Raw genomic sequence first — 26,299 nt, 5'->3', positions numbered from 1 at the left:
AACGACGCCTGCAGCAGGAAGCTACACCAACCTGTTCCATTGTGGAAGCGAGTGTTTTGGCTCATTTCCAGGGTTGCTCTAAGAAGTATTACCTTCCTCTTGCTCTAGCAGTGGGTCCCGCTGGTGCAATACGAATGGTGGAGGTGCAGTAGTAGTATTTGATACTGCCCTAAACTTGGTATTGATTGTTTCCACACTAGAATTGTGAAGACCAGGAAACTGGAAAAAAATGGGTGGAAACACCAGTTTTTCCAAGGACCATTTTTATTTTTTACCGAAAAATTGGCAAAATTGAACAGCTTTGGATTATGAAATATTTTCTTTTATAATTTAAGACAAAGTGTTTATTGAGCCTTTACCCCCCCCAGAATGATTACCAAAAGTTATGTAATAACACTTTTATAGAAAGACTAGAGATGTAAGATGTCTGAAATTAATGGGCAGTATCTAGGGATGTACGAAAGTTCCGCCACAGATCTCGGGGAGGCCGAATGCCAGTGCATTTGGCCCCCCGAAATCGGTGGCGGAACGGCCCGCCCCCCTGCCCCCCCCCGAACGGGACTTACCTGGGGTGGGTCTTCCTGGCGGCGGCGGCAGCTGCGGCGGCCGGTCTTCCGACCAGCTGCTGCCGCTGCCATTTCCAAGTTTTAAAAAAACAAAAAAAAGTGATAGGCTACGTAAAGATTTACAAAGCCTATCTCGGCTAAATTTTAAAAAACACCATGATAGGCTACGTAAATGTTTACGTAGCCTATCACGGCTGAGTAAAAAAACAACGCGCGTACGCAAATGGCGGCGCCCATGGGCGCCGCCATTTGCGTTCCTTATTTTGGCACATCTTAGTCTACGTAAACGTTTACGTAGACTACGGCAAAAATAAGGGGAACGCAAATAGCGTAGCGTCTACGCTATTTGTGTTCCCCTTATTTTCGCTGTAGTCTACGTAAATGTTTACGTAGACTAAGACGTACCAAAATAAGGAACGCAAATGGCGGCGCCCATTGGCGCCGCCATTTGCATACGCACGTTTTTTGTTTTTACTCAGCCGTGATAGGCTACATAAACATTTACATAGTCTATCACGGGTGACTGCAGGGACGCAAATGGCGGCGGCTATGGCCGCCGCCATTTGCGTCCTTGCTAGCCAGCAGCCAGATGTCCGGCCGCTGGCGGAGCCGGCCAGTGGCTCCACAGAATCCCTGCGGAGAGGAGCCAGCTGGCCAGGATTTGGGGGGGGGAACGGAGCACCTCCCCCCCAGCATCAGCATAATCCACGAACAGGTAAGTGACTTTTGTACATCCCTAGCAGTATCCAATGGTGCCCTTGCGTGGGTGGCCCAGGCCCACTGGTGGTGGCACACAAGTGGCTGCTCCTGCCATTGGCAGCATACATGAGGCCCCTACCATTGGTGACCATGATGTGGTTCTGGGGCACCAAAACAAACAGGTATGCTCGTTTCTGGAAAGGGAAGGTTGTGCCTCTTCCAGAAATGAGTGTTTCCACTTGTTTCGACAGTTGCCCCCTGGAAGTGCTGCATCACAGCCACCAGTGGCAGAGGCCGCGCGTGTGCCAGCAGTGGCAGGGCTGGCATGCATGCGCCGTGGCTGGTGGGCCTGGGCCACCAACACAAGGGCACCATTGCATCCAACCCAGCGAAGCCATGGGGGGAAAAAATAATCCTTTCTGTAAGATTCCCAGCACAGTTATTTCTTCCATTCCTTATTAAAATTATTGATCTGATGTATCTTTTACTGATAGACATTTAGGGGTGCTCCAAGTCATTCTCAGTTTCCCAACATTTGAGTAGAGCTACCATATCGTAATATGAAAGAAAATGTGTATTCTCGACAGTTTGGGTTTTGTTCTATAGAGACTTATGTTTCTTGGATTGTTCTGGTTAGATGCTGTAGCACTCAATGAATGTAGTTCAGCTGGCTGGGGAATGCTGGGAGTTGTAGAACTTTTTTCTGTCTAGACATGCATAGGGTTGTGCCTAAATTAACTCTGAGGTTTGGGTCTATAGAACTCACTGCCACAGTTTTTAATAAAGTTCTCAGTTAGAGCTCGACACCAGGGAGTGCTGCCTCCACTATAAAACCTTTTAACTGCTAGCACTAGAATAAAGCCTGGTTCCTATGGTATAGGCATGGGATTGACTAGAGACCACCTTCAAAATGAAGAAAAAATAAGATGATCGTTCACAGAAATTATTTACAAAAGGGAATAAAATGACATTCTTCAAATAATAAGGTGAGATTGCTTAAAGGTTCTTAAATTAAATACGGTTGCTTACCATTCCCGAGCTGAGTCTTTCCCAGCAAAATAAAATGTCGATAGCTTTTCCTTTAGTTCAGATTTCCCTATGCTTCACCCCACAAACATGAACAGGTTTAGGAATTTTCCTAAACTTTCTTACAAACAGAAACAGATTGTTATACACAGTCTTCCTCTGCCTCCAGTTCGTCCTGCTGCTTCTGGCTTCCAGGATGCTTAGATATTTCATTGACTACTTGTTGATGTCCCCTCTGATCAGATGTTAAATAGGAATCTAAAATACGTTATGTATATCTTGGTTTGCTCATAAAATTATCATGTTTGGTATATTAATTTTAAAAGTATAGCTTACTCAGGCAATACTTACCAAATTTACTAAGTTTACTTTTTAAAGTTTTTAAGTATAATAATAATTTTCTGAGCAAACCATGTTATACATAATATAACTTTAGGAACATAAAGGCTACTTTATATTCCTAAAGCAGCCCTCCCCAACCTGATGCCCTCCAGATGTTTTGGACTACAATGCCCTGCATTCCTGACCATACTACTAGCCGTGCTGCCAGAGGCTGATGGGAGCTGAAGTCCAAAATATCTGGAGGGCACCAGGTTGGGGAAGGCTGTCCTAAACCAATAAAATGACTTTAGAGCTGTAAAGAGTGCTAAAAAAAAAAAAAAAAGTATTGCTTGTTTTTCTGTTTTTCCCCAAAGTTCTGTTTCTTTTCATGGCTTCAAAATTTATGGAAATTTTACATCTTTATTCCACACTATCCTATTGACGTTGGCAGGATGTACTTCTAAGTGAGCATGCTTAGGGTGAGGGTGCGGAACACTCAATATATAATCTAGAAAGTTAAGAAGGAACAATAGCTATTAACATTCAAATTGCTCTTGCTTTTTTAGGACATTACACTTGTTCCATCACCATGCACAGACTTGCGGACAAGCAGCTAAAGCAGCTAAGCATGAGCAAAACTGCTATCATCCTAACAGCTTCAGTCCAGGGAAACCATTTCCGTGCAGAGCAGATCAGTGCAGAAGTGCCATTTAATCCAGGATTTTATGCTAATCAAACCGAAATTATCCTCAGCAATCAGTACACAAGTTCTGATGTGAAGATCTTCGGAGCCACTGAAATTCTTCAGAACCTTGAGGCAAGTCATGACAAGTATTCACTATTAACTTATGTGGAGTTGCCATGAGCTAGTGTGGATACTATGCACACCACTCTAATAAATACGAAAAATTGAGCTGCAGTGAAAAAAAATCAAAGCAACCTGGATTTCACCCAAGAACAACAATTTGAAGTACAAAAGACAATATCTCAGTCATATTTGCAATCTTTGTACATAAACTTTAAAATAAAATTGCAGTTACTTTGAGATGCATTTTGTTCCCTAGAGTGGCCACTAAAATAAGGTCAAGTCTTTATTTTAAAGTAGATGGGCTCAGGCTTTCATCTCTGTATTGTATACATATTTTTATAAAGTTGCTGTTTTAATTTCAGGTAATTGGACAGTTTTAGGCCACCTACCACAAATTTGCCTTCAGTTAGCTCTATTACTAAGCTAATAAAAATAGAAGTCAAACTAGTTAAAGTTAAACTTTATGTGAATATACCCATGGGTGTGAAGTAGAATTTAAGCAGTTACTAAAGGAAATGAATACTCACATTTTTAGTCAGTTCCTTAAACCTTGGGAAATTACCATCTTCATTTTAGCTATCCTATTTAACCTCTACATTAACATAGAAAGTTGGAGTTGGCAGGAGGCTTGAACAAATGAGGGACAAAACAATGATTTATAATAGCATCACAAAGCTTTGGAAATATCAAAAGAGAGAGATGATGATAATGTTCTACACACAGATGTTAATGACAATAATTAATTGTATTTTATTTATTTATTTATTTATTTCATTTCTATACTGCCCAATAGCCGAAGCTCTCTGGGCGATTCACAAAAATTAAAACCAAACAGCACACAATAAAACAATTTAAAATATATAGAACATTAAAACCACAATATAATAATGCAACCACAATAAAACCCAGCAGCAGTGCAGGAGTTTAAAATACAGATTTAAAACAGCAAAGCTAAAAGTTCAGAAAGCTAAAATGCTAAAATGCCTGGGAGAATAAAAAGGTCTTCACCTGGCGCCGAAAGGAATACAATGTAGGTGCCAGGCGAACCTCGCTAGGAAGCTCATTCCAGAGCCGGGGTGCCACAGCAGAAAAAGCCCTCCTCCTAGTAGCCACCTGCCTCACTTCCTTTGGCAGGGGCTCACGGAGGAGGGCCGCTGACGATGATCTTAATGTCCGGGCAGGCACATATGGGAGGAGGCGCTCCTTCAGATAACCTGGCCCCAAGCCGTTAAGGGCTTTAAATGTTAATACCAGCACTTTGAATTGGGCCCTGAAATGGACTGGCAGCCAGTGCAGCTGGAAAAGTACTGGCGTAATATGAGCTCGCAGGCCAGTCCCTGTTAACAGTCTTGCTGCCCTATTTTGGACCAGCTGAAGTTTCCGGACCATTTTCCGGACCACATATAACGCATTGCAGTAATCCAGATGAGAAGTTATCAGAGCATGGATCACTGTAGCTAGGCTATCTCTGTCCAGATAAGGGCGTAGTTGGTATACCAGCCTAAGCTGATAAAAAATGCTCCGTGCCACTGAGTTCACCTGTGCCTCAAGTGACAGTTCTGGATCCAAGAGCACCCCCAAACTATGAACCTGATCCTTTAGGGGGAGCGCAACCCCCTCCAGAACAGGTTGAATATCACCTAGCCGGGCAGACGAACCACCCACTAACAGTACCTCCATCTTGTCTGGATTGAGTTTCAGTTTATTGGCCCTCATCCAGTCCATTTATTCATTCATTTCATTTCTATACCACCCAATAGCCGAAGCTCTCTGGACAGTTCACAAAAATTTAAACCAAAAAGCACACAGTAAAACAATATAAAATATAAAAACATTAAAACTACAGTATAACAATACAACAAGAATAAAACCAGAATAAAACCTAGCAGCAATCATAGAATCATAGAATAGTAGGGTTGGAAGGGGCCTACAAGGCCATCGAGTCCAACCCCCTGCTCAATGCAGGAATCCAAGTCAGTGCATCCCTGACAGATGGCTGTCCAGCCTCGTCTTGAACACCTCCAGTGTGGGAGAGCCACCACCTCCCTAGGGAATTGGTTCCATTGTCGTATTGCTCTAACAGTCAGGAAGTTTTTCCTGATGTTCAGCAGGAATCTGGCTTCCTGTAACTTGAGCCCATTATTCCGTGTCCTGCACTCTGGGATGATCGAGAAGAGATCCTGGCCTTCCTCTCTGTGACAACCTTTCAAGTACTTGAAGAGCGCTATCATATCTCCCCTCAGTCTTCTCTTCTCAAGGCTAAACATGACCAGTTCTTTCAGTCTCTCCTCATAGGGCTTTGTTTCCAGTCCTCTGATCATCTTTGTTGCCCTCCTCTGAACCCTCTCCAGTTTGCCTGCATCCTTCTTAAAGTGTGGTGCCCAGAACTGGATGATATATAAAGATTATAATTATAAAGAGACACACATAGTGAAGCCATCTTAGAGAAAAGGCTTTTCTGTCCAGCTTGGCATGGGAGGTTGTCATGAGCAGGCAGTGTCTATCAAGCAGTGAGTGAATGTCTGTGAGAACGTTCTCATCAGGGGAAGACATCAAACCAGGAAGGCGAAATTAGACTGAAATGACCAATAGAACTGTCTTGATTATTTGATCAGATTGTCAGGCAGGAGACTCATGCAGCTCAAAGATAAACCAGAGAGGTTTTGGTACAATTTTTTTTTTCTATCACTGCTGTGTATGTTCAGGAAGAAAGGCTTCTGGATGCCTTGAGTAAACAGTGCATTCTATCTTCCAGGTGAAATCTGGCTCACCTATGGTGGTGGCCTTTGAGAAGGACAGATCCTATGGCTTGCCTAGTTATGTAACATATACTGTGAGCTTATCAGACCCAAGAATCACGCGCAAAGGGCCTTTATCTACCATGCTCACTATATCCAGCACAGTAACTGACCAGTCTATCACTATCCCAGTGACAGTGATTTATGTCTCTGACAGAACTCTGTTGATGAGAGGTAAGTTTTTTTCTCTCTCCCTCTCTCTTTGCCTGATATCAAAGTAAGTCCCTTTTTGTTGATATTAAAAGTCTCCTTGTAGACTTAGACAGCTTAGGGCTGGGTTGGCATAAGTGTTATCCTCAAAGGTATGTGTGGTGTTTAAATGTGCTGGCGTAGCATTGTCAGCATAGAGATTTCATTGCATAAAGACTTCTCCTAAACTCTCAATTTGAGAAAGTTCAGCAAAACTGTTCCAAAGCTGTGAAACCACCAAATGATTGGTGGTTGGCGGAAAGGAGCGTGGCCGCCTGGGGAAACCCAAAGGGCCAGATTGTGGCCTCCAGAGGGCTGGATTTGGCCCCTGGGTCTGAGATTCTGCACCCCTGACCTAGAGAGTGCATCAGATACAGCTTCAATACAAAGGGTAACTAGTGAAAGCATCAAGATGTGCTTGGATGCATACATGGGAAGTTTCAGCTACTCAGCACCATGGTCTTCATCAGTAATGCTTCAGAGCTATGTTTTACTTAACTATTATGGTATAACATTTTCAGGAGGGATTAGCATTTGGGGGCTTTGGAAGCAATTTCTGTTGACATTTCATTATGTTTTTGAGCTATCACTGATGAGCATATTCCAAACATTGTTTTAAAAATTTCTACCATACTCAAGTGCAGCCATGCTGTTTAAATAGGTACATAGTTGGCTCAAATCAAGCTTCACAACAAAAACTATGGAATTTTAAGGAAACATCCCAATTGCATTCAAGGCAGATTAGGAAGTGGCATTACTACTTAAAGCACTGATACCTGCAACTCTTCTTTTCATTTTCAGATGGAGCAAGCTTATTCCAACACTTCCTCGATTCCTACCAAGCCATGTTTTTCACACTTTTTGCACTGTTGGCAGGGATGGCTGTCATGATCATAGGTAAGAGAGTCAAGTGATGCAGAAGTATTTTCCTCCTAAATGTCTCAACATTTTTAGCTGTGAATTTAAATGAACTTCTGTGCTGTCTTTTTGTTCCATAATCTCTTTCAGTACACTATGCTATTTTCTCACCAAAGGAATCACAAACTCATCCAGCTTTTATTCCAAGGACGAGTCCTCAGCACAGACAACGTAAGCAGTTAAAATGCATAAAATATATACCTTACAAATTGTAACTGAATAATACTGCATCTGGAGAGGGTGTTTCATTCAGAGAAGATTGCCGTGAGCTAATTGGCACAATGTCTATCAAATTTTGCCAATTAGCTCATGGCAATCTTCTCTGTTGACAACGTTGAAGTCTATCTAACATCATGCTCAGATTCTTTGGAGGTGGGCTGGGGGAAGGGGAGCAGTCAAACAGGGACAGGATCTCAGCAGAAAACTGGCGCATGGCCCCAGTTCAGATCAGGAGCATGTGGTGTGTCAGGGCCTCACAGCTGCTCTTTCTGCAAGTGGCTGGATTAAGCATGCTTGTTCAGCACGTGAATAATGCAACATGCAGTTTGGTTCTTGTAGGACTTGGTGTTTGATAATGGGTTGTAGGGTAAGTGCTTCTTTTTCTGTTGTATCCATATTTCGTTTATGACCTGAACCAGGTCTGTATGACCCCAGAAACAGCCTTAACACCAAACCCACATACACACAGGCAACACTGCTATCGTGTGTGTGTGTGTGTGTGTGTGTGAGAGAGAGAGAGAGAATATGAATACTCATTATGCTCTGTCTTTATCGATGAATTCCTGTTTCAGCTGCAGCCTCCTTCAGTCCTGCATCTTCAAGCAATGACAATGGCTCTCCCACCAAGCTGTGGAGTCCTGGTTATGCTTCACACTAAAGAAAGCTATTTTCTACACCGACTCTTGTTTGGATTTTATGTGCTAGTGCCTTTACTAGTAATTAATTCAATACCAGATGGAAGTTTGTCAGAGTTCAGTTATGCTAGCTTATGAAAATATTTTTCATTTAAAGAATGCAATGTAATTACTGCATATGTTTTTAATGCACACGCCTGTAATATTTCAGTTTTGTAGAATCTGTTCCTCTATTAGCTGTTGTTATTCTCAATACTAGGGGTGAGGAGGGAGGGAGGGGGATATCACTGGGTGATATCCAATATCTATGCTGAGGTATGTTTTTCTTTTTGCATGCTTCCTTCAATTTCAGGAATACCTCCTAATTGTCAATATAGATGCATTGCGTTTTTGTTTACTTCCTGTGGAAATTATATTTTTATAGTTTCATAATGCGGCTTTCTGCTATTAAAGAGTAGAGCATAATAACAAAAACATAAGTCAAATACATGAAAGAATATATGGTTCTAAGGACTAAAGATTTAGTTTGGTTTCAGGTTTTAGTAACTTATTTTAAGACTCAGGAATGAAGGTATTGCACTGATATATTTTTAACTATTTAGCCTTACAAATCCTTTCAATTTGCCAGTTTTCACAGTAGTTATGCTACAATAACTATGAATAGCTGTGCCTTTTTTGTGTAGAAATTGAAGCCCCTTGCCTACAACTAGCCAACAGCAACATGCACTGCACCAGTTGCTGCTGCAAATACAAAGACCCTTTGCCATTTATTTGTAAATGAAACTTTTTACTATAGCTACCATACGACTATGCAGACTTTTTTTTTAAAGAAGAGTTTATTTTAAACAGGGGTTTTTATTTTATATATGTTAATATACATGTAAAGGAGAGTGCATCTTTATTAGTTCTTTGCAGATGTTAAATACCTCAACAGAAATTGAGTGTCCGTGTAACTGTACCTGTACTCACCTGTAACTGTATCATAGATCAGAAACCTTATCCCTGAAGTGCTGCATAAGTGTGAATGTCATTGAAATGTAAATAAGGAGGACACATAGAAGCCCAGTTCAGTGATCACAAACTGACTCATACAACAGTTAATATTTGACTTTTGTTTTGTTTAATATTGTGAACTATGTGCACATGTGAATACCCTAAGCCATTACAGGCTTACTGCTCATTTCAGATAGGACCAAATTTCTCCCAAGAATACACACCTTCATGATTTATAAACAAGAATACACACCTTCATGATTTATAAACACGGTACAAGTAATGCTTTACCTAGGTATATTCTCAACAGTATGCACGTATAGCCTACTAAGTCACAACTGGTCTGCTGACCGCAATAATTTCATTTCTTGTTATATATGGTATTAAATTGGGCTGAATTTGCTTTTCAGAAGCCATCTGGTTTCATTGGAATTACAAAAATGATTTGTTGTGAACTTCCTTTTTTCCCTCCCATTGTTGCTAGGAGTTGGATGCTTCCATTCCATAGCTGCAATAACCATAAACATAGTTCTCGGATCTTGTAGCAGTAAGGAACTTGGAAGTTCAACGTGGAGTCATTGTTTCCAAATTACGATTTATTAGCCACAGCTTCACAAATGCCTGGCTGTCCAGAAGGTCCTTTATTGGATCAAAGAGTAGGTCACTGTGGAAATCCAATCTCACCAACCTGCCGGGAAACAAGGCTGCCAATAAAATACGAAGAGTGTTGAGGTTGAAATAAAAATAATGTGATGTTAACCAAGAGAATGTTCTCAATGTCTGGTCTTAGGATAAACACATTTCCTCATTTGTAGTATAAAATACTATCTGGTGTTGGAATTGTATCATAAATCCTTTCCCTTCAGCCCTAAATATTTTTAGGAATGGAAAATCTTAGCATTGAGCAGAGCAATCCTGAGTGGGGCTGGTGGAGGCAGGCAAGAAAGAGTGACAAGGCGGATGTACTGCCTCATGCACAGCCGAGATGGCTTGTGTCAACCAGAGCAGAAATTAGGGAGGCATGGTTTTTTTTCTTCCCTGCTGGAGCAGGATTTTTAAAGTTTTCCCTGTTGTTGGTAACAGTGGAAACCCACCCCACTCTGGGACTGCATTCCTCTCCAATGGCAGGGACCAACAGAGGCACCAAAGCAATATCCTAACTCCCTGCAGTCATAATTGGGGGGAAGGGGATTAAGATACTTGAATTATAATACTGTGAGAGTTGTGACTGTGAACAATATGCTTAATTGTGAGTTCTAAAAAAAATTAAATCTGTTAATGAAGGTAATATTGCATAGAAAATTTTTAAAATGGTACAAAAAGTCATGTGACAGAGTTGTATTTGTATATTATTGAAAAAGCAAAGTTGTACTTGGTTTTCTATAATTTATTTGCCTGGCGCTTGAGAAATAAAGATGTGCTTTAACACATAAGAGTTGCTTGAAAATGACTGTAAAGAGGTAGTATGAACATTTAATTTTATAGACTTTTTCTTGATATAATTACAACTAGAGGGATGCATAAATTGGGGATAAGGAAAAGAAGCGGCAACATGCAACAAAAGAATAATAATAGTGTAATCTTGCCTTACTTTCCTCAGGATTCAAACCAGAAGATTTAGCATGAGAACAGACTCCGGGGCAATTAAACTAAACACAGTATAGGGGTACACAATGGGAATAATACACTGAAAGTAAAACCATGTTATCTAATTTCAAATTTCCAAACATCCCAACACTCAGTTACTCCTACTGTGTCAGTAAGATATATTTTCTGCAGTAACTGTCAAGCAGAACTCTCCAGGTATACATTTCTCTGACTTCATTGGGAATGCAATTTTTTCCTGTTCTTCAAAGCAATGGTAAAAAGAAAAGACAGATCTGAAAGAAGGAGAACCCCAAGCCAACATGGTTTAAATTAAGTTGTTCCCAGTTAGGCCTAATCCTGCTAGCAACAACTCTTGAGGCGAAGAGCATACCAAGGTCCAAAACAGGCATTACTTTAAAACCGTATCTAGCAGCTACAGTATTTGTTTTCATTTTTACTCTAGTGTAGCCCTCTGAAATCCCTATTTTGCCTAATTAAAGTTGCCCTGAGGTTTTATGTGCCTTACATGCACAAACCATGACAGAATCAGTGTATAGGATTTTATTCTAACCCTTTGTAAAATGGTTCAGAACTGTTGTGAAGGATTTATACTCCAAACTAAATGATGATGCTATGTACTCAAGGCAACATGCATTTGCTAAAATGTGCATTAAGTAGGAGAACTGCCTGGTGCTATTTCTTCTTCTTCTTGTTGTTGTTTTTAAATAGTATTTTCCTATGCTGTGTCATGTTTAGAACTATAAACCAAGCAGGAAATGACTTGAAACAGAATCAATTATCCTTGCTCCCACCCCCCAAAACACCAAGCAGCGTGGAAGTGGGAGAGGTCAGTTCTCCAGGAACCGACCTTGGAGCACGGGCTCCGAGGTCAGTTCCTGGAAAACCACATATCCTATGGCCATCTAGCCACTGACTAGCAGCCATAGGATTGCTCCCTTAATGTGCAATCCTATGCATGTTTAGATAGAAAAAAGTCCTACAACTCCCAGCATTCCCCAGCCAGCAGAGCCAGCATATTTTTTCTGTCTAAACATGCATAGGATTGTGCCCTTAAAGCAGCAAGTGAAGCATCTCCCTTCTTTTTACCTTGACTCCCAACTTTGTCTATACAGCTAGAGGTTCATTAACACAAGAGCATTTGGAGAATTTCAGCTTTGCTCAGCAACATTGATTGATTGATTGATTGATTGATTGATTGATTGCATGTATACCCCGCCTTTTTTCCTCTTGCTAGGAACCCAAGGTGGCTTACATGATCCTCCTCCTCTCCATTTTATCCTCACAACAACAGCCCTGTGAGGTGGATTGGGCTGAGAGTCTGGTATATGTGCATGGCATGTTTTGTAATGGAAAGAACTCCATTTCGATTTGTGGCAGCCAGATAAACATGTACTATCACATTATTGTATATTGAATGAAGCTCATGATTATTCTCTGGTACAAGTGTGTATTGTCATTACCCAGCACTGGAGTTTATGACTATGCTTTATAGGATCCATACTGAACATTCATCTTCACTTAGCCTCTGGCACACACGAAAACTACCTTGAGCAGTAAGCTGGTTTTTTTCTTCTTCTTTCAAATGATGCTGCTTCTCAGAATACAGATTAGAGTTGATTTTATGTGGGATTTTGTATCTTTCATTATGTGCAAATTACAGGGAGCAGGCAGACTCTTTATAAGCTTAACACACCTAAGGATAGTCCCAAGCAGAATGCCTCAGAATCCCTATCTCTTCCCACTCCATTTTGTCCATGTATTGTGTCTTTGATATTGTGAGCGTATGTCTTTTCCCACCACTTATAAAATAACTGGCTACAGGCACAATAAATACATAAAAGTAGCAGTGCAAACAACAAGTTGTGGCACAATATTACTGGTATTACTCCCTGTGTCTTCATTCACACATGCACATCTATACACATGTAAAGGACCCCAAACTAGTAGGAGGTGTGGTGTGCACACTGTGCTAGACTTTACTCAAGACAAAGATTCTGCTTACAAGTTTTATTTTTGCTACAGATAGTTACAAAAAGGAATAACGGATTGGTATACCACTGGACTGGAAGCCTACTCCTAACATAAATCACAGAGCAAGAAAAAATGGTGGAGGGGAGTTCTGGCTCACCAAATGACCTGCGGGGGGGGGGGTGCACTAGGGAAACGGCCAAAGCATTCCAAGTATCCGTGCACAGGTGTGGCACACAAGGGGCAGGAGGAGGAAGAAATAAAGTCAGAGGAGCCTGTTTTGCCGTAGGGGAAAAGAAAACAACAAATTAAGTCCTGGTTGGTCATGATCATTTGGAAACTCACAGTGGGCACAGGCTACCACCAGAACTGCAGGCTTCTGGTCACAAATTTACAATGGAGGGTAATCACTTCAATCTAGTTGATGATGGGATGCACCACATTATTGGCCAACACCCAAAGCAAGGCCTTTGGTCTGGATGACAATGAGGACCACACTGTGCACCATAGTCTTTTGCCCCAAGGAGATCAAGGCCGACAATATCAACAATCATAGGGAACCAGTGGTGGGAATATAACAAACATGGATAGAGGCCAAAGAGGGAAAGCACCAGCACAACACCTCTGTTTTTGGTATGGCCACGTGAAAATTAAACCACCGAGCCTGGAAACAACAGTCCTTAATGTCCGCACTACACTCTGCCACTGTGAGGCACAGGCTCCCTGGGACTCGAGTAACCAATAAAATAACCCATAAAATATCACTGGTCCCAATATTGCAGTCATGTATGCAATCCAAAGCCTTCTGAGGGTGGTTCCAGGCAGGGCGCTGACCTCCCAGCAGAACTGGGCTGTGCCACTGAAATGGGTATGGTCTAAAATTAGCATTGGGGGCTACACGGGATGTGAAGCCTCATTTGGGCATTCAAGGCAGTAAACTGGTGCAAGCAAGGAAGGAAGCTTGCAATGTAGCTTTGGCCCAGAGAGGCAGGAAAGGCTAAAAGTGGATGGCATGCCAGGTAAACCACAGCTGAATCTTGGGAGCAACATAACAGAGGGGCTGCATCCATCGGATCCCATGATTAAAACTATCAGAGTGGGCAGCATTCAAGGGCAGTTTTAGGGTACAGGCCACAGGTTGAGGATGAGAACATCAAAAAACCAATAGCTTAACTTGGGGGTGGGGAGGTGCATAAGAGTCTTCCAGAGGTTCCTGACTTCCAGAGTGAATTAAGCCTAGTTAAGCATTATTAAAACCACGCTTCTGAGACAGAAACAGTGAGGAACAAAGGATACCACAAGAGTACCACAACCCTGGTTTTATGCATTTCCCCTCAGCCTAGGGTGTCCACGGGGCCTCTTTGACAGAGGACCATCCTCTATTTGAAGGGCTAACCTGTCCAATTCCATTTTAAAGATAACCCTCAGAATTTTTGCCCATCACCAGTTAGCACCTGGGCATCTGATTGACCAAGAAGGCACACAGGTCACCTAGTCACAGTCCTCCACACTATGGTATTTCTACTTAAATTAAAAGAATTATTTCTAAATTTGCATCTATACATAGAAATTAGCATACGCAAATTTTACACAAATCACTGTCCTCTTTTTTCATGATGCATTTCCCCTTTAGTGTCAATTCATAAGTGGCCACCCTGAAGTCCCTATGCCACCTTCAGTAGTGTGCCCAAGAGCAGCCCAACCCTATGGGACAAATTTTCAGGGGGCTGGGTGCTAGAGAGAAGGGAAATGAGTGAAAATCGCCTCTCCTTCCATTAGCAGATGTCAGGAGAGCCCTTTCCATGAGCAGAACTCTGCCACCAGGATCTTAGGATCCAACCCAATGACAGGGTTCAGACAACACAAGGGTGGTTAATAAGTCTTGTTAACCACCCCACACATGCTGGTCACATGCTGCCCGATTTACTTAATTACCCTCCCTAGGCATGGCTTGCTGTGACGTCTGAACCTGGGACGCATGGGTGGCTAACGAACTACCCAGCAATCCATGGCCTGTTCTAGGTTTTCTGGGTGGTTTTTTAACCACCTCAGCTACCCATCATTGCCCGGTTCAGACATCGTGACAACCTGCACCCAGCGAGGGTAATTAGGAAAATCAGCCAGCATGGAACTGGAATGCGTGGAGGTGATTAACAAGCCACCATAACTTATTAACTACCCTTGTATCATGCAACTGGCTCACTGAGTTTGCATAACACTGTACAACACTGTTCTCTTGCTTAAATGAACACCCAGGATCCATATTATGTGAGGACAGAATGTAGCAAATAAACAGGAAACTGATTTATAACAACAGTTAAAGTAATAATCTCATTTTCAGTGGCTGCACCACCTTGCTCAGGAAGTGCAATCCTCTCTCCAGTTAGTGAAGACATTCTTTATTCAAGCAGGCTTTTGCCTTGCTAAATACCTGATGTTTTATTTAAAGGTTGTGTTTTATCTGTGGTCTCTGCCTCTGCTGTATTTTACTGTATTTTAGTTGAATATGGTTTACATTGGTTATTGTGATTTTAAATTGTTGTCAGCTGCCCTGAGTAGATGGACAGATATATATTTTTTGTACAAATAAAATAATATTAAATGGAAAAAGGAGGAATTGATAGTTTGGTTCTGGATCATATACTGCAACTCTAGATACACATTTTCTACTGACCTTGCTATAAATGTGTGCTGTTTTTATCTAGCCTTGACATTATTTTCAAAGCAGTGCTTGTCTGCCCTATAATCGGCAATCAGACACAAAGTTAACTCTACTGAACATGAATCTGTTCTCCTGTAATGAGGTCAGACCAGCTGGAGCAACTGTACAACTGCACTTCAGTTTACCTCCTTACAATCGTCATGCAATATTTCAAAGACAAAGACTTTTTTTTCCTAAGCACCCTTTTGTATATGTCTTGTTCCTGACTCTATGGAAATGAACCAAAATATAGCTAATTTTATATAAGAGAAAGATATGTATTTTTCTTGAAAATATGCATTCCATTGCACTGCAAGGATTTTAACACACTTATATCTAGTTTGACCGCTTGAAGGTGTCATTTTTCCCTGCAAAATTCCTGTTACACTATTTCTGTTCTATGCCTGTTTAAGAGTGTAGTAACAAATCAAGCACGATCAGACCATGTATATTAATTATCATACATTTGAATTCCAACCTCTTCTTCCATATAGTGACTGGGTTCACACGACGTGATGCCTCATCATGGATGACTGCCCACAACGGGTCAGTGTGTCATGCAAGCCCGGACTGGTTTTATCAGGGTGGGTTGTTTGTCTCTAACAACCCACCTTGATAACCAACATTCTGCAGTAGGGGTTGCTTTACCCACGATAGGTTGGCATGACATACGAACCCAGACATGCCAACCCATCGTGGGTAACGGCCATCAGGCAGTGAGCCACTTGGCAAGAGCGGCAGAAACCCCTGCTGCTCTTGCCAAGCAGGCTGCAATCCCTCATATCCTTTACCTTTGCCAATGACAACCCCTCCAATGATGTCCAAATGGCACATTGGAGGGACTGTCACCCGCCCTTCACCCCACCCACCAATCCCCCCTTCCTGGCTCCAATTGCTGCCAGAGCCCCTTTTTTACTGCTCTGATTGTTCTGATTGCTGCTAGAGTCTCCTTTTCACTATTTTTCTGGCCCTGTTTGTGTACAAAAACAGGACCAGGAAAAAAAAATCACCTTTTCCCGTGCCTGGGGAATGTGCACAAAAGTTCTGGGTTTTTTTTAAGAAATCAAACCATCCCTGTGATGAAAATTGGCTGGAGGAAGTAACCCAACACCCTGCCATCGACCCTTGGGGCAACAAGGTCCATGGTGGTAGAGTGGATCCCCCCCCCCCCCGCCAACTTTCAGCAAGGGGAGCTTTTGAATTCCCATACAAGCATACAAAGCCCATCGGCTCCATATGCTTGTATAGGAATTTAAAAGCACCCCCCACAGCATAACAATCCTAATAATATATTGCTCCCAACAGCTGTTGAGACTTATTCTTATCTATTTTTGTTTCTGATCAAGGGATAAAAAATGGAACTTCTGAGAAATTCAAATAAAGGAGATTAAAATGGGGGGAGGGGGATAAGTGGTGGGTGGGATTATTGGAAGTTTTAGGGCAATTCTACTAAATTTACTGCTAGCAATTAAGTGCCTTAACTCTGAGGAGTGGTTGGATGCTCTGGACCGCCCTCTGCACTAGTGTATGGGAAGGTCCACGGATGGCAGTGGCGTCATGATAGTGACAGAAAGCTCCCCTGACATCACTGCTCTGATGTCAGCAAGGCATGACGACGGGCTGGTCAGCAGAGTCCTTGGCTCCACAGGATCCCAAGTGCTCCCATTTCCCCAATGTGCCCCTGACAAGGGAGAACCTTCCAGCCCAGCTGGCACAAGTGTTTAGAAAGTGGTGGTTCCTTCACCACAGACCTCCTCCCCCCGACCTCCACAGGATTGATCGTCCCATAACTTTTTATCTTATCTAATGTTTTTTAAAAAAAAATCTTTGGCCTCTTTTACCCGAAAGGAACTTCAGTTATTTTAATTATTTAGATTGTGAGCATTTTGGGGATAGAAATGTGCATCTGAGGGAGAAAATGCTGAGCCAAAGAGGTAGAGGAAAAAGGAAAGGTTCCTCCTGTGCAAGCACTGGGTCATTACTGACCCCTAGAGGGAGGCTGCTTGCGCTGGCGTTTTCATGGCAGACTATAGCAGGGTGGTTTGCCATTGCCTTCCTCAGTCGCGAAAGAGGTAGAGAGATGCTATAAATCTAATAAAGTCAATCCCTAAGGATCTCTCCACCATCATAGTTCCCTCAACTTCCCATGTGGGACTACCTTACATGCTTTATGTGGGACTAGCTTTGAAAATCATAATACATATTCCAAGTTGACCAAAACTGTGTTGGCCCTGTTGTTGACAAGTGCTGCTATAGAGCTCTTCATTATGAGATCTTTATTGCTCGTAAGTGCTCAGACAAATTAAAAGTGATCATATGAACCTTTAAGGGGTAGGCAATCTTGTGTCCTCTAGATGTTTTGGACTATGACTTCTATAATCCCTGACCATTGGCCATGCTGGGTGGGAATGAAGAGAGTTGTAGTCCAAAACATCAGAAGGGCACCAGACTGCCTACCCCTGAATGGCCTAGGCCAATAGTTTCTAAATAAAGCCTCCTCTGACTTCAGCTTTCTGATATGGGAGATGCTTTCTCATTAGTGGCACCATGTTTATGGAGCTTGGAGGCTTATGAAGCTTGTATGCTGGAAGACTCACAGGCTAGTTCTGCCTGGGTTTTAGGAGCTGGCCAAGGAACTCTTATTTTGAAAGGCCTTTGAAAAAGCTGGCTAATAAAATATTATTACTGCTTATTCTGCATTTTTATAGATTTTTAGCTCCCTGGTTACTGTGGTTGCTATTCTTTCTATTTTATTGCACTTTTAACTGTATTTGGAGTGATTTTTACATGAACCTCCTAAGAGCAAAAGAATGGCATAAAACAACATTAAAATAAACAGAGTCTTATAACATATTTTACTTCATTTTTCATTTTCGAGTATTTTTGTATTACAGTTATCTAACAAATAAACACACACCAACTCTGCAAGTTCTTGTGAAAATGCTTTAGTTCAGATTGTTTGTGGAGGGAGAATAATGCACTATACATAAATATACTGTGCAGACAAATCAACTTCAAGGAGCAATAAGTAAGAATGTGCTGGTCAACATTTTAAAAATTATTCCAAGAACAAAAAGTCAGCTAAAATGGTACTTCCAATTCTGGGTAACAGTTAACTGTAACTATAAATATTTTGGACAGCCATTCTTCAATTCAGTGATAATTTAAAACAGTTGACATACAGTCTGCTGTTCTTGTTCTTGGAAAGTTTGCTAGGGGAAAACCATATCTGAAATCAATAACCCAATGAATTCTTATACCTGCCTGGACCATATTTAGATCCTATTAAGTTTTTGCACATTCTTCTTACATGCATAATGCATTATTCCAAATACTATGAGATTTGCCAAAATGTTAAGAGAAAATCTTTAAAACTTCAGATCACACATGGATGTACAGAAAAGGCCCACAAGAACAGACTACTGACAAAGGGAACAGGGTGGGGATATGATCAAGCAAAACAGTATGAATAAGTCAGAAGGCAAGAGACAGCTCGTGTGTCCATAGACATCGCCTGATACTCACCCAAGATAGGTGTGGACAGACAAATCTGTTTGCTTCGCATTCTCCTGCATTCAGTTTTTTTTAGTCTTCCATGGCCTAATGACACCGATTATAAACATGGCCCCAAAAGGCACTGCTGTGGGTAACACCACCAAAAGGCACCAGATATAGGCCCTGTAGGCTTACCAGAGCTGCAAAGACATATTAAACCCTGCATTCTCCACTACATATAGTAATCCTTTTTGTGGTGGGAATGGGGGTTACCTAGCATGGTTTTACATAGGAGCTTCAGCTATGCTAGCTCTCTGACATGCATATTGTGTGCTGTGTCTTTAAATGTCATTAACCTGACACCTTTGCTCAATAATCCATTTTGGTTCTGGAAGACACCAAGGGACTTCTGTTAAGCCTTATTGCATTTGAATAGAGGCTCCCTGTGCCAAAATGGCATTGCACCAGCATAAGATCTTATGATCCAACATAGCACCCTAATAGGATTATAGCCTATGCATATAGGAAACTCAGCTCAAGAACAGTGATTCCATAACTGGATTCCACTCAGTTCAAAGGTAGAATTGAAGCCTCCAAGATTTGAAGAAGATTCCAGAAGCAAGGTTGAAGGCTCACTCCACAGGTAGATGAAAGTTCTGTGTCAACTGAAACTTGTCCAGAAATCAGATGAATCTGCTCATGTCTACGCAGTCTTTATAAAAAGTGCTTATGGCTGCAACCCTACACATACTTATCTGGGAGTAAGTCCCACTGAAGTCAATAGGGCTTATTTCTGAGTAAACATCTATAGCAGGGGTACAAAAAGTGTGTCCCATGCAGGTGCCCCCCTCACCCTGTGTGGTGGCCACCCAGACCTTCAGCATCTGCCACTACCTAAAATGGAAAAAAAGCTCTAGGACTGGGCTCTATCATTCCTGCCATACAAGCCTCATTGCTACAACATGCTAGGAAGCAGTGCTCCAAGATTCCTGACTACTTCCTAGGACACTCCGGGGATGCTCTAGGAATGAGGTTTCCATGTCAGGAACCATAGAGCCCATAGCATTTTCAGAGGCTGGGGGGGCTGCCATGGGAAGGAAGAGTTGGGAAGTCCATTTCTACCACCAGCACATTTGATCTAGTTTATATCTGGATTCAACCCCATATTATGTTTATTATAAAAAAAAAAACAGAGGCGGGAATGGAGGTTGAGATGTCTTTATGTTTCTTGGTGGGGAGCTAGGAAGTGCTGATGACCCCTTATTTCTACACAGCTGGCAAATAAAACATCTCCAATCTGACATTCTGCAACAAGAAAAATTTGCTAAGCTAAAATCTAACCTTTGTTAGCACTTGCAATATCTATTCCAAGTATATGGAATAGATATTGCAAGATTCTTCAGAGGAAGAATCACAGGGGAACCTACATGAGAGTGAGCAAGAGGCTGAAAGTCAGTCAAACAGAGGCGATGAAACCCAGGCCTACAACAAGAAGAGAAGAGTGGTAGTAGTGGGAGACCCTTTGCTGTGTGGGATCAAGATCCAAGTATGTCACGAAGACCCGTGGACTCGCCAGGTATGTTGTCTCCCGGGAGGACGGATTAGAGACGTGACTGAAAGGTTGCCTGCACTCATAATACCCACTGACAGGTATCCCTTTCTTCTCATCCATGTGGGAACAAATGATACCGCCAAACAGAGCTACGAAGAGATCATGTCAGACTTTGAAGCTTTGGGAAGGAAACTCAAGAACTTTAGGGCCCAGATAGTTTTCTCATCCATCCTTTAGAAGAGGGATAGAAAGGAAACGAAAAATACTCCGGGTGAATGACTGGCTACGAAGGTGGTGCCGACGAGAGAGATTTGGATTCTGGGACCACGGGCTATACTTCCTGGAAGATGGGCTGTTGGCAAGGGATGGGTTGCACCTCACAAAGGCTGGGAAGAATGTGTTTGGCCACAGCATGAAGAACTTCATCAGGAGGGCTTTAAACTGAATCCTACGGGGAAGGGAGATGTAATGTTGGGGGTAACAATGGACGTAGGCGCATGCACTGCAATGGAGAGAACAGCTCTGATAGCGCCCAATAATAGTCTTCAGACACATGTAGGAAGAAAGCCAGACTATGAAGCACATGGTCTTTGATGTCTGTATACTAATGCCCAGAGTATGGGAAACAAACAGAACGAACTTGAACTCTTAATACAGGAGGGAAATTATGACTTGATAGGTATAACTGAGACTTGGTGGGATGACTCCCATGACTGGAATACAGCAATTGAAGGATATAACTTGTTCAAAAAGAACAGGAGGAACAGAAAGGGAGGTGGGGTTGCACTGTATGTGAAAAATACATATCTCTGCACAGAAATACAGGAGGATGAGCTTGGTAGCCCCATCGAGAGCATCTGGATCAAAATAAATGGAGCAAAGAATAAAAGGAACCTGGTGGTTGGAGTCTACTACCGGCCACCCAACCAAGGAGAAGACGAGGATGAAACTTCTGAAAAGCAAATAGCCAATGTTTTAAGGAAGCATGATGTTGTAGTGATGGGGGACTTCAATTTCCCCAATATTTGTTGGGAGACAAATTCTGCAAAACATGGCCCCTTCAGGAAATTCCTGACTTGTGTGGCGGATAAGTTCCTCCTACAGAAAGTAGAGGAAGGAACTAGAGGATCGGCTATCCTTGACTTGATCCTAACCAACAGAGATGACTTAGTGGATAAAGTAGCAGTTACAGGAACTCTGGGGGAAAGCAACCATGTCGTACTTCAGTTCTTGGTTCTAAGGGAAGCAAAAGCAGAGTGTAGTCAAACGCGTACCCTGGATTTTAGGAAAGCTGATTTTAATAAACTTAGAACAATGATCAGTAAGGTCCCATGGCAAGCGATGCTAATGAGAAAAGGAGTCCAAGATGGGTGGGAGCTTTTAAAAAAGGAAATTCTCAAGGCACAATCACAAACAATTCCAACAAGAAGAAAAGGTGGAAGACAACAGAAGAAGCCAATGTGGCTTCACAAAAAGCTTAGGGATGACCTGAAAACAAAAAAGGACACATATAGAAAGTGGAAAGAAGGACAAGTAACAAAGGAAGAGTACAGGCAGAGAGCACAGAATTGCAGGGATGGCGTCAGGAAGGCTAAAGCTGAGAACGAGCTGAGGTTAGCGAGGGATGCTAAAAACAACAAAAAGGCTTTCTTCAGCTACGTGCATAGTAAAAGGCAGAGGAAATAAATGGTTGTTCAGCTATTAAATAAGGATGGCAAAACGATAACAGATGACAAAGAAAAAGCAGAGGTTCTCAATTCCTACTTTGGCTCAGTCTTCTCCCAAAAGAGGGTCTATGACCCCCCTGGCAAAGGCGAAGTACAGCCTGAAGGGGCAGGATTGCAGCTTGAGATCAATAGGCATATGGTCAAGGAACACCTAATTACTTCGAATGAGTTCAGATCACCAGGGTCAGATGAACTGCATCCTAGAGTAAAAAAGGAACTGGCAGAAGAACTCTCAGAACCGCTGTCTATTCTCTTTGAGAAATCATGGAGGATGGGGGAAGTGCCAGATGACTGGAGGAGGGCTAACATTGTCCCTATCTTCAAAAAGGGTAAAAAGGAGGAACCAGGAACTACAGACCAGTCAGTCTGACATCAATCCCTGGGAAAATTCTGGAGCAGATGATAAAACAATCCATCTGGAAGCACCTTGAAAACAATGCCGTGATTACTCGAAGCCAACATGGATTTGTCAAGAACAAATCCTGCCAGACGAATCTGATCTCATTTTTTGATCAAGTAACCTCCCTTGTAGACCGTGGGAATGCTGTAGACATCATATACCTCGACTTCAGCAAAGCTTTCAACAAAGTGCCCCATGATATCCTGAGGGGCAAACTAGCTCAAAGTGGGCTAGATGAAATGACGATCCGCTGGATCCACAGTTGGCTACAGAATCGGACTCAAAGAGTGCTTATCAATGGGACCTTCTCAAACTGGGGAGAAGTAATGAATGGGGTACTGCAGGGCTCAGTCCTGGGCCCAGTGCTCTTCAACATTTTTATTAATGACTTGGAGGAGGAGGAAGTGCAGGGAATGCTGATCAAATGTGCAGATGACACAAAATTGGGCGGGATAGCTAATACTTTGGAAGACAGAAACAAAATTCAAAGTGATCTGGATAGACTGGAGGGCTGGGCAGAAAACAACGGAATGACATTTAATAGGGACAAATGCCAAGTTCTGCACCTAGGAAAAAGAAACCAATTGCACAGTTACAAGATGGGGGGTACGTGGCTCAACCACACTACAAGCAAGAAGGATCTTGGAATTGTTGTCGATCACAAGCTGAATATGAGCCAACAATGTGATATGGCTGCAAAAAAGGCAAATGCTCTTTTGGGCTGCATTAATAGAAGCATAGCTTCCAAATCCCGGGAAGTACTAGTTCCCCTCTACTCAGCACTGGTTAGGCCTCATCTGGAGTACTGTGTCCAGTTCAGGGCACCACACTTTAAGAAGGATGCAGACAAACTGGAGAGGGTTCAGAGGAGGGCAACAAAGATGATCAGAGGACTGGAAACAAAGCCCTATGAGGAGAGACTGAAAGAACTGGGCATGTTTAGCCTTGAGAAGAGAAGACTGAGGGGAGATATGATAGTGCTCTTCAAGTACTTGAAAGGTTGTCACAGAGAGGAAGGCCAGGATCTCTTCTTGATCATCCCACAGTGCAGGAAACGGAATAATGGGCTCAAGTTACAGGAAGCCAGATTCCAGCTGAACATCAGGAAAAACTTCCTGACTGTTAGAGCAATACGGCAATGGAACCAATTCCCTAGGGAGGTGGTGGGCTCTCCCACACTGGAGGCCTTCAAGACGAGGCTGGACAGCCATCTGTCAGGGATGCTCTGTCTTGGATTCCTGCACTGAGCAGGGGTTGGACTCGATGGCCTTGTAGGCCCCTTCCAGCCCTACTATTCTATGATTCTATGGACATTTAGTCATTTCTAGACCTTTACATTTGGAACAACGCTATTCTCTCCTTTGCTTTTGGTTTTGCTTTTGACAGCAATGCTTTCCCCTTTCCATTAGCTGGCAATGTCAGCTAGCTTAATTATACAGGGCACCTGACTTTCAGCCTTGAGAACTCAGATGCATTGCTACTTTCTGGCGAAAATCTAGTTTGCGTAATCATCAGCTTGGTGATCTTGCCTCTGCAGTCATGGTCCATCACTTCAAATCCCTATGTCATTTCATTTGGCATCACTTTGTCATCTAGTAAACACTCTGAGTGTGATTTATCAGTAACGTTTGGTGCACAGGCCCTGCTGCAATGAAGTTATAGTGGTGCTTGCTCATGCAAGTTGTTTCCACTGATTAATCTGATATAATATTGTGTGCTGTATAAACTAAGAAAATATGCATGCAATCTTCCATTACTCAAAAGTTATCTCACATTTATGTAGCAATGTCGTATTACATTTGATGTAGCTTTCTTGTAAAGCCGCTAGGGTATATTAAAAATATATAGTACAACAAAGCAGCAAAGCAGCAGGAATTACAATGCAGGGTAATGTCTGTGACTACTATCATCAATGTGTCAGAACAATATTTTGAATATTGAAAACTGGTTCTTCTTTGAATAATACCTTGCCTTTACAACTGGCAATTGTTGTCTTCAATTAAAAACTCCTGCAGGTTCCTCTAGTAAAATAATCCTGTTCATATTGTAGGGATGTATGAAAGTGACTTACCTTTCCGCGGATTATGTTGATGGTGCGGGGAGGCGTTCTGTCCCTCCCCCGGAATCCTGGCCAGGGGGGGAGGCGCTCCGTTCCTCCCCCCGGAATCCTCGAACGGCCGGCTGTGCTCCGCGGCAGCTCCGCAGAGCAGCCGGCCAGGCCTGGCCCAGCCAGGCCAGAGCCGTCTGCAGCCGGATTTCCGGCCGCGGAGTGCTCTGGGTAAAAAAAACCAAAAAAACAACCAACCGGGTACGCAAATGGCGGCGGCTACGGCCACCGCCATTTGCATTCCTTCTTTTTTACCGTCTTAATCTACGTAAATATTTATGTAGACTATGACGGTGAAAAGAAAGGGGAACACAAATAGCGTAGCGGGCGCTATTTGCATCCCTTTTTGATTCACCGTTTTAGCCTACGTAAATCTTTACGTAGGCTAAAACGGCGACTCATAAGGGGACACAAATGGCGCCCGCTACGCTATTTGCGTTCCCCTTTCTTTTCGCCGTCATAGTCTACATAAATATTTACGTAGATTAAGACGGTAAAAAGAAGGAACGTAAATGGCGGCGGCCGTAGCCGCCGCCATTTGCGTATGCGAGTTGTTGTTTTTTTAAACCCACCCAACCATGATAGGCTACGTAAAGATTTACATAGCCTATCATGTCTTTTTTTTTCTTTTTTTTTAAACCTAGCCATGATAGGCTACGTAAATCTTTACATAGCCTATCACGTCTTTTTTTATATATATATATACACAAGCCTGGAAATGGTGGCGGCGGCAGCTGGTCGGAAGACCGGCCACGGCCGCCGCCGGAGCTGCCGCCGCCCGGAAGATCCACCCCAGGTAAGTCTCGTCCCAGGGGGATCCGCGCGGGGGGCGGGGGGGCAGGCCGTTCCACCATGGAGTTCGGGGGGCCAAATGCACTGGCATTCGGCCTCACCGAGATCTGTGGCGGAATTCTCTGACATCCCTATCATATTGTAAGGGGAAAACTGGAAACTAAAATTGCAGGGTCCCCGGTATAAGATGCCTGGGCACATTTATTTTAACTGAGTTTGGTTCCAAGAAACTGAAAAATCCTACGGCTGTCTAGACGCTTTCTAGCAGCCATAGGATTGATCCCTAAGTCTATAACAATGATGGCAAATGCTAGTGAGTACACAGGCACCCCCTTCAGGCATTCTAAAATAGAACACCTGACCCAGGACAGACACAGCCCACAGTCTCTCGTCTCCCCCCCACCCCGTCCCGGCATACCCCGTTTGGCCAGGGAAGATCTGCAGTGAGGCTATAACTGTGTCTATCTCAATGCAGTTACAATAATAATAATAAAATAATACAATATAATACAACAACAACAACATGCTCCATGGGATCAGGAACCTGATTGCACAGGGTTCCCAATCCCATGGAGAGTTTAAGCATATGCAGCTGAATGTGGGTTCCAGCCTCAGTACAGAACATCCCCGTCAACATGGGAGGGTCAGCGTTAGAGGATGTGGGGTAATGCATGCATCTCCACCTGCCCTCTGCTCTTTTTATTTCAAAATACCAGAAGAGGGCTATAGCGTCCAGCAGATGATGTTTATCATGGCACAAATAATAAGCCACACACA

At 42.7% G+C, this 26,299-nt stretch overlaps 1 protein-coding gene and 1 long non-coding RNA gene across 6 annotated transcripts in view; one reads left to right on the top strand and one right to left on the bottom strand.

Annotated features, from left to right (window-relative positions):
• NUP210 (nucleoporin 210) overlaps positions 1–10,603 on the top strand; it is a 136,975-nt gene extending 126,372 nt beyond the window's left edge. For 3 of the 4 annotated variants that reach the window (XM_084839943.1, XM_084839944.1, XM_084839947.1), the window contains 5 exons: positions 3,179–3,429; positions 6,176–6,392; positions 7,209–7,304; positions 7,416–7,496; positions 8,117–10,603. In XM_084839943.1, the coding sequence (XP_084696069.1) occupies positions 3,179–3,429; positions 6,176–6,392; positions 7,209–7,304; positions 7,416–7,496; positions 8,117–8,202 (731 nt within the window). In that variant the 3' untranslated portion in view covers positions 8,203–10,603. Of the gene's footprint in view, positions 1–3,178; positions 3,430–6,175; positions 6,393–7,208; positions 7,305–7,415; positions 7,497–8,116 lie in introns of those variants that run through there. The other variant, XM_084839946.1, reaches the window with a different exon arrangement.
• The window catches only part of LOC146354840 (uncharacterized), a 100,308-nt gene continuing 83,655 nt past the window's right edge, over positions 9,647–26,299 (bottom strand). For both annotated transcript variants that reach the window (XR_014788520.1, XR_014788521.1), the window contains one exon: positions 9,647–9,876. This is a non-coding gene — a long non-coding RNA (uncharacterized LOC146354840). The remainder of the gene's footprint in view (positions 9,877–26,299) is intronic.

Source organism: Heloderma suspectum, chromosome 2 (assembly GCF_057233095.1).
Source record: "Heloderma suspectum isolate Gila_16-S chromosome 2, 16-S_ref, whole genome shotgun sequence".
Lineage (NCBI taxonomy): Eukaryota > Metazoa > Chordata > Lepidosauria > Squamata > Helodermatidae > Heloderma > Heloderma suspectum.
Note: the sequence above shows the minus strand (reverse complement) of the source record. Positions and strands in the feature narration are given on the sequence as shown.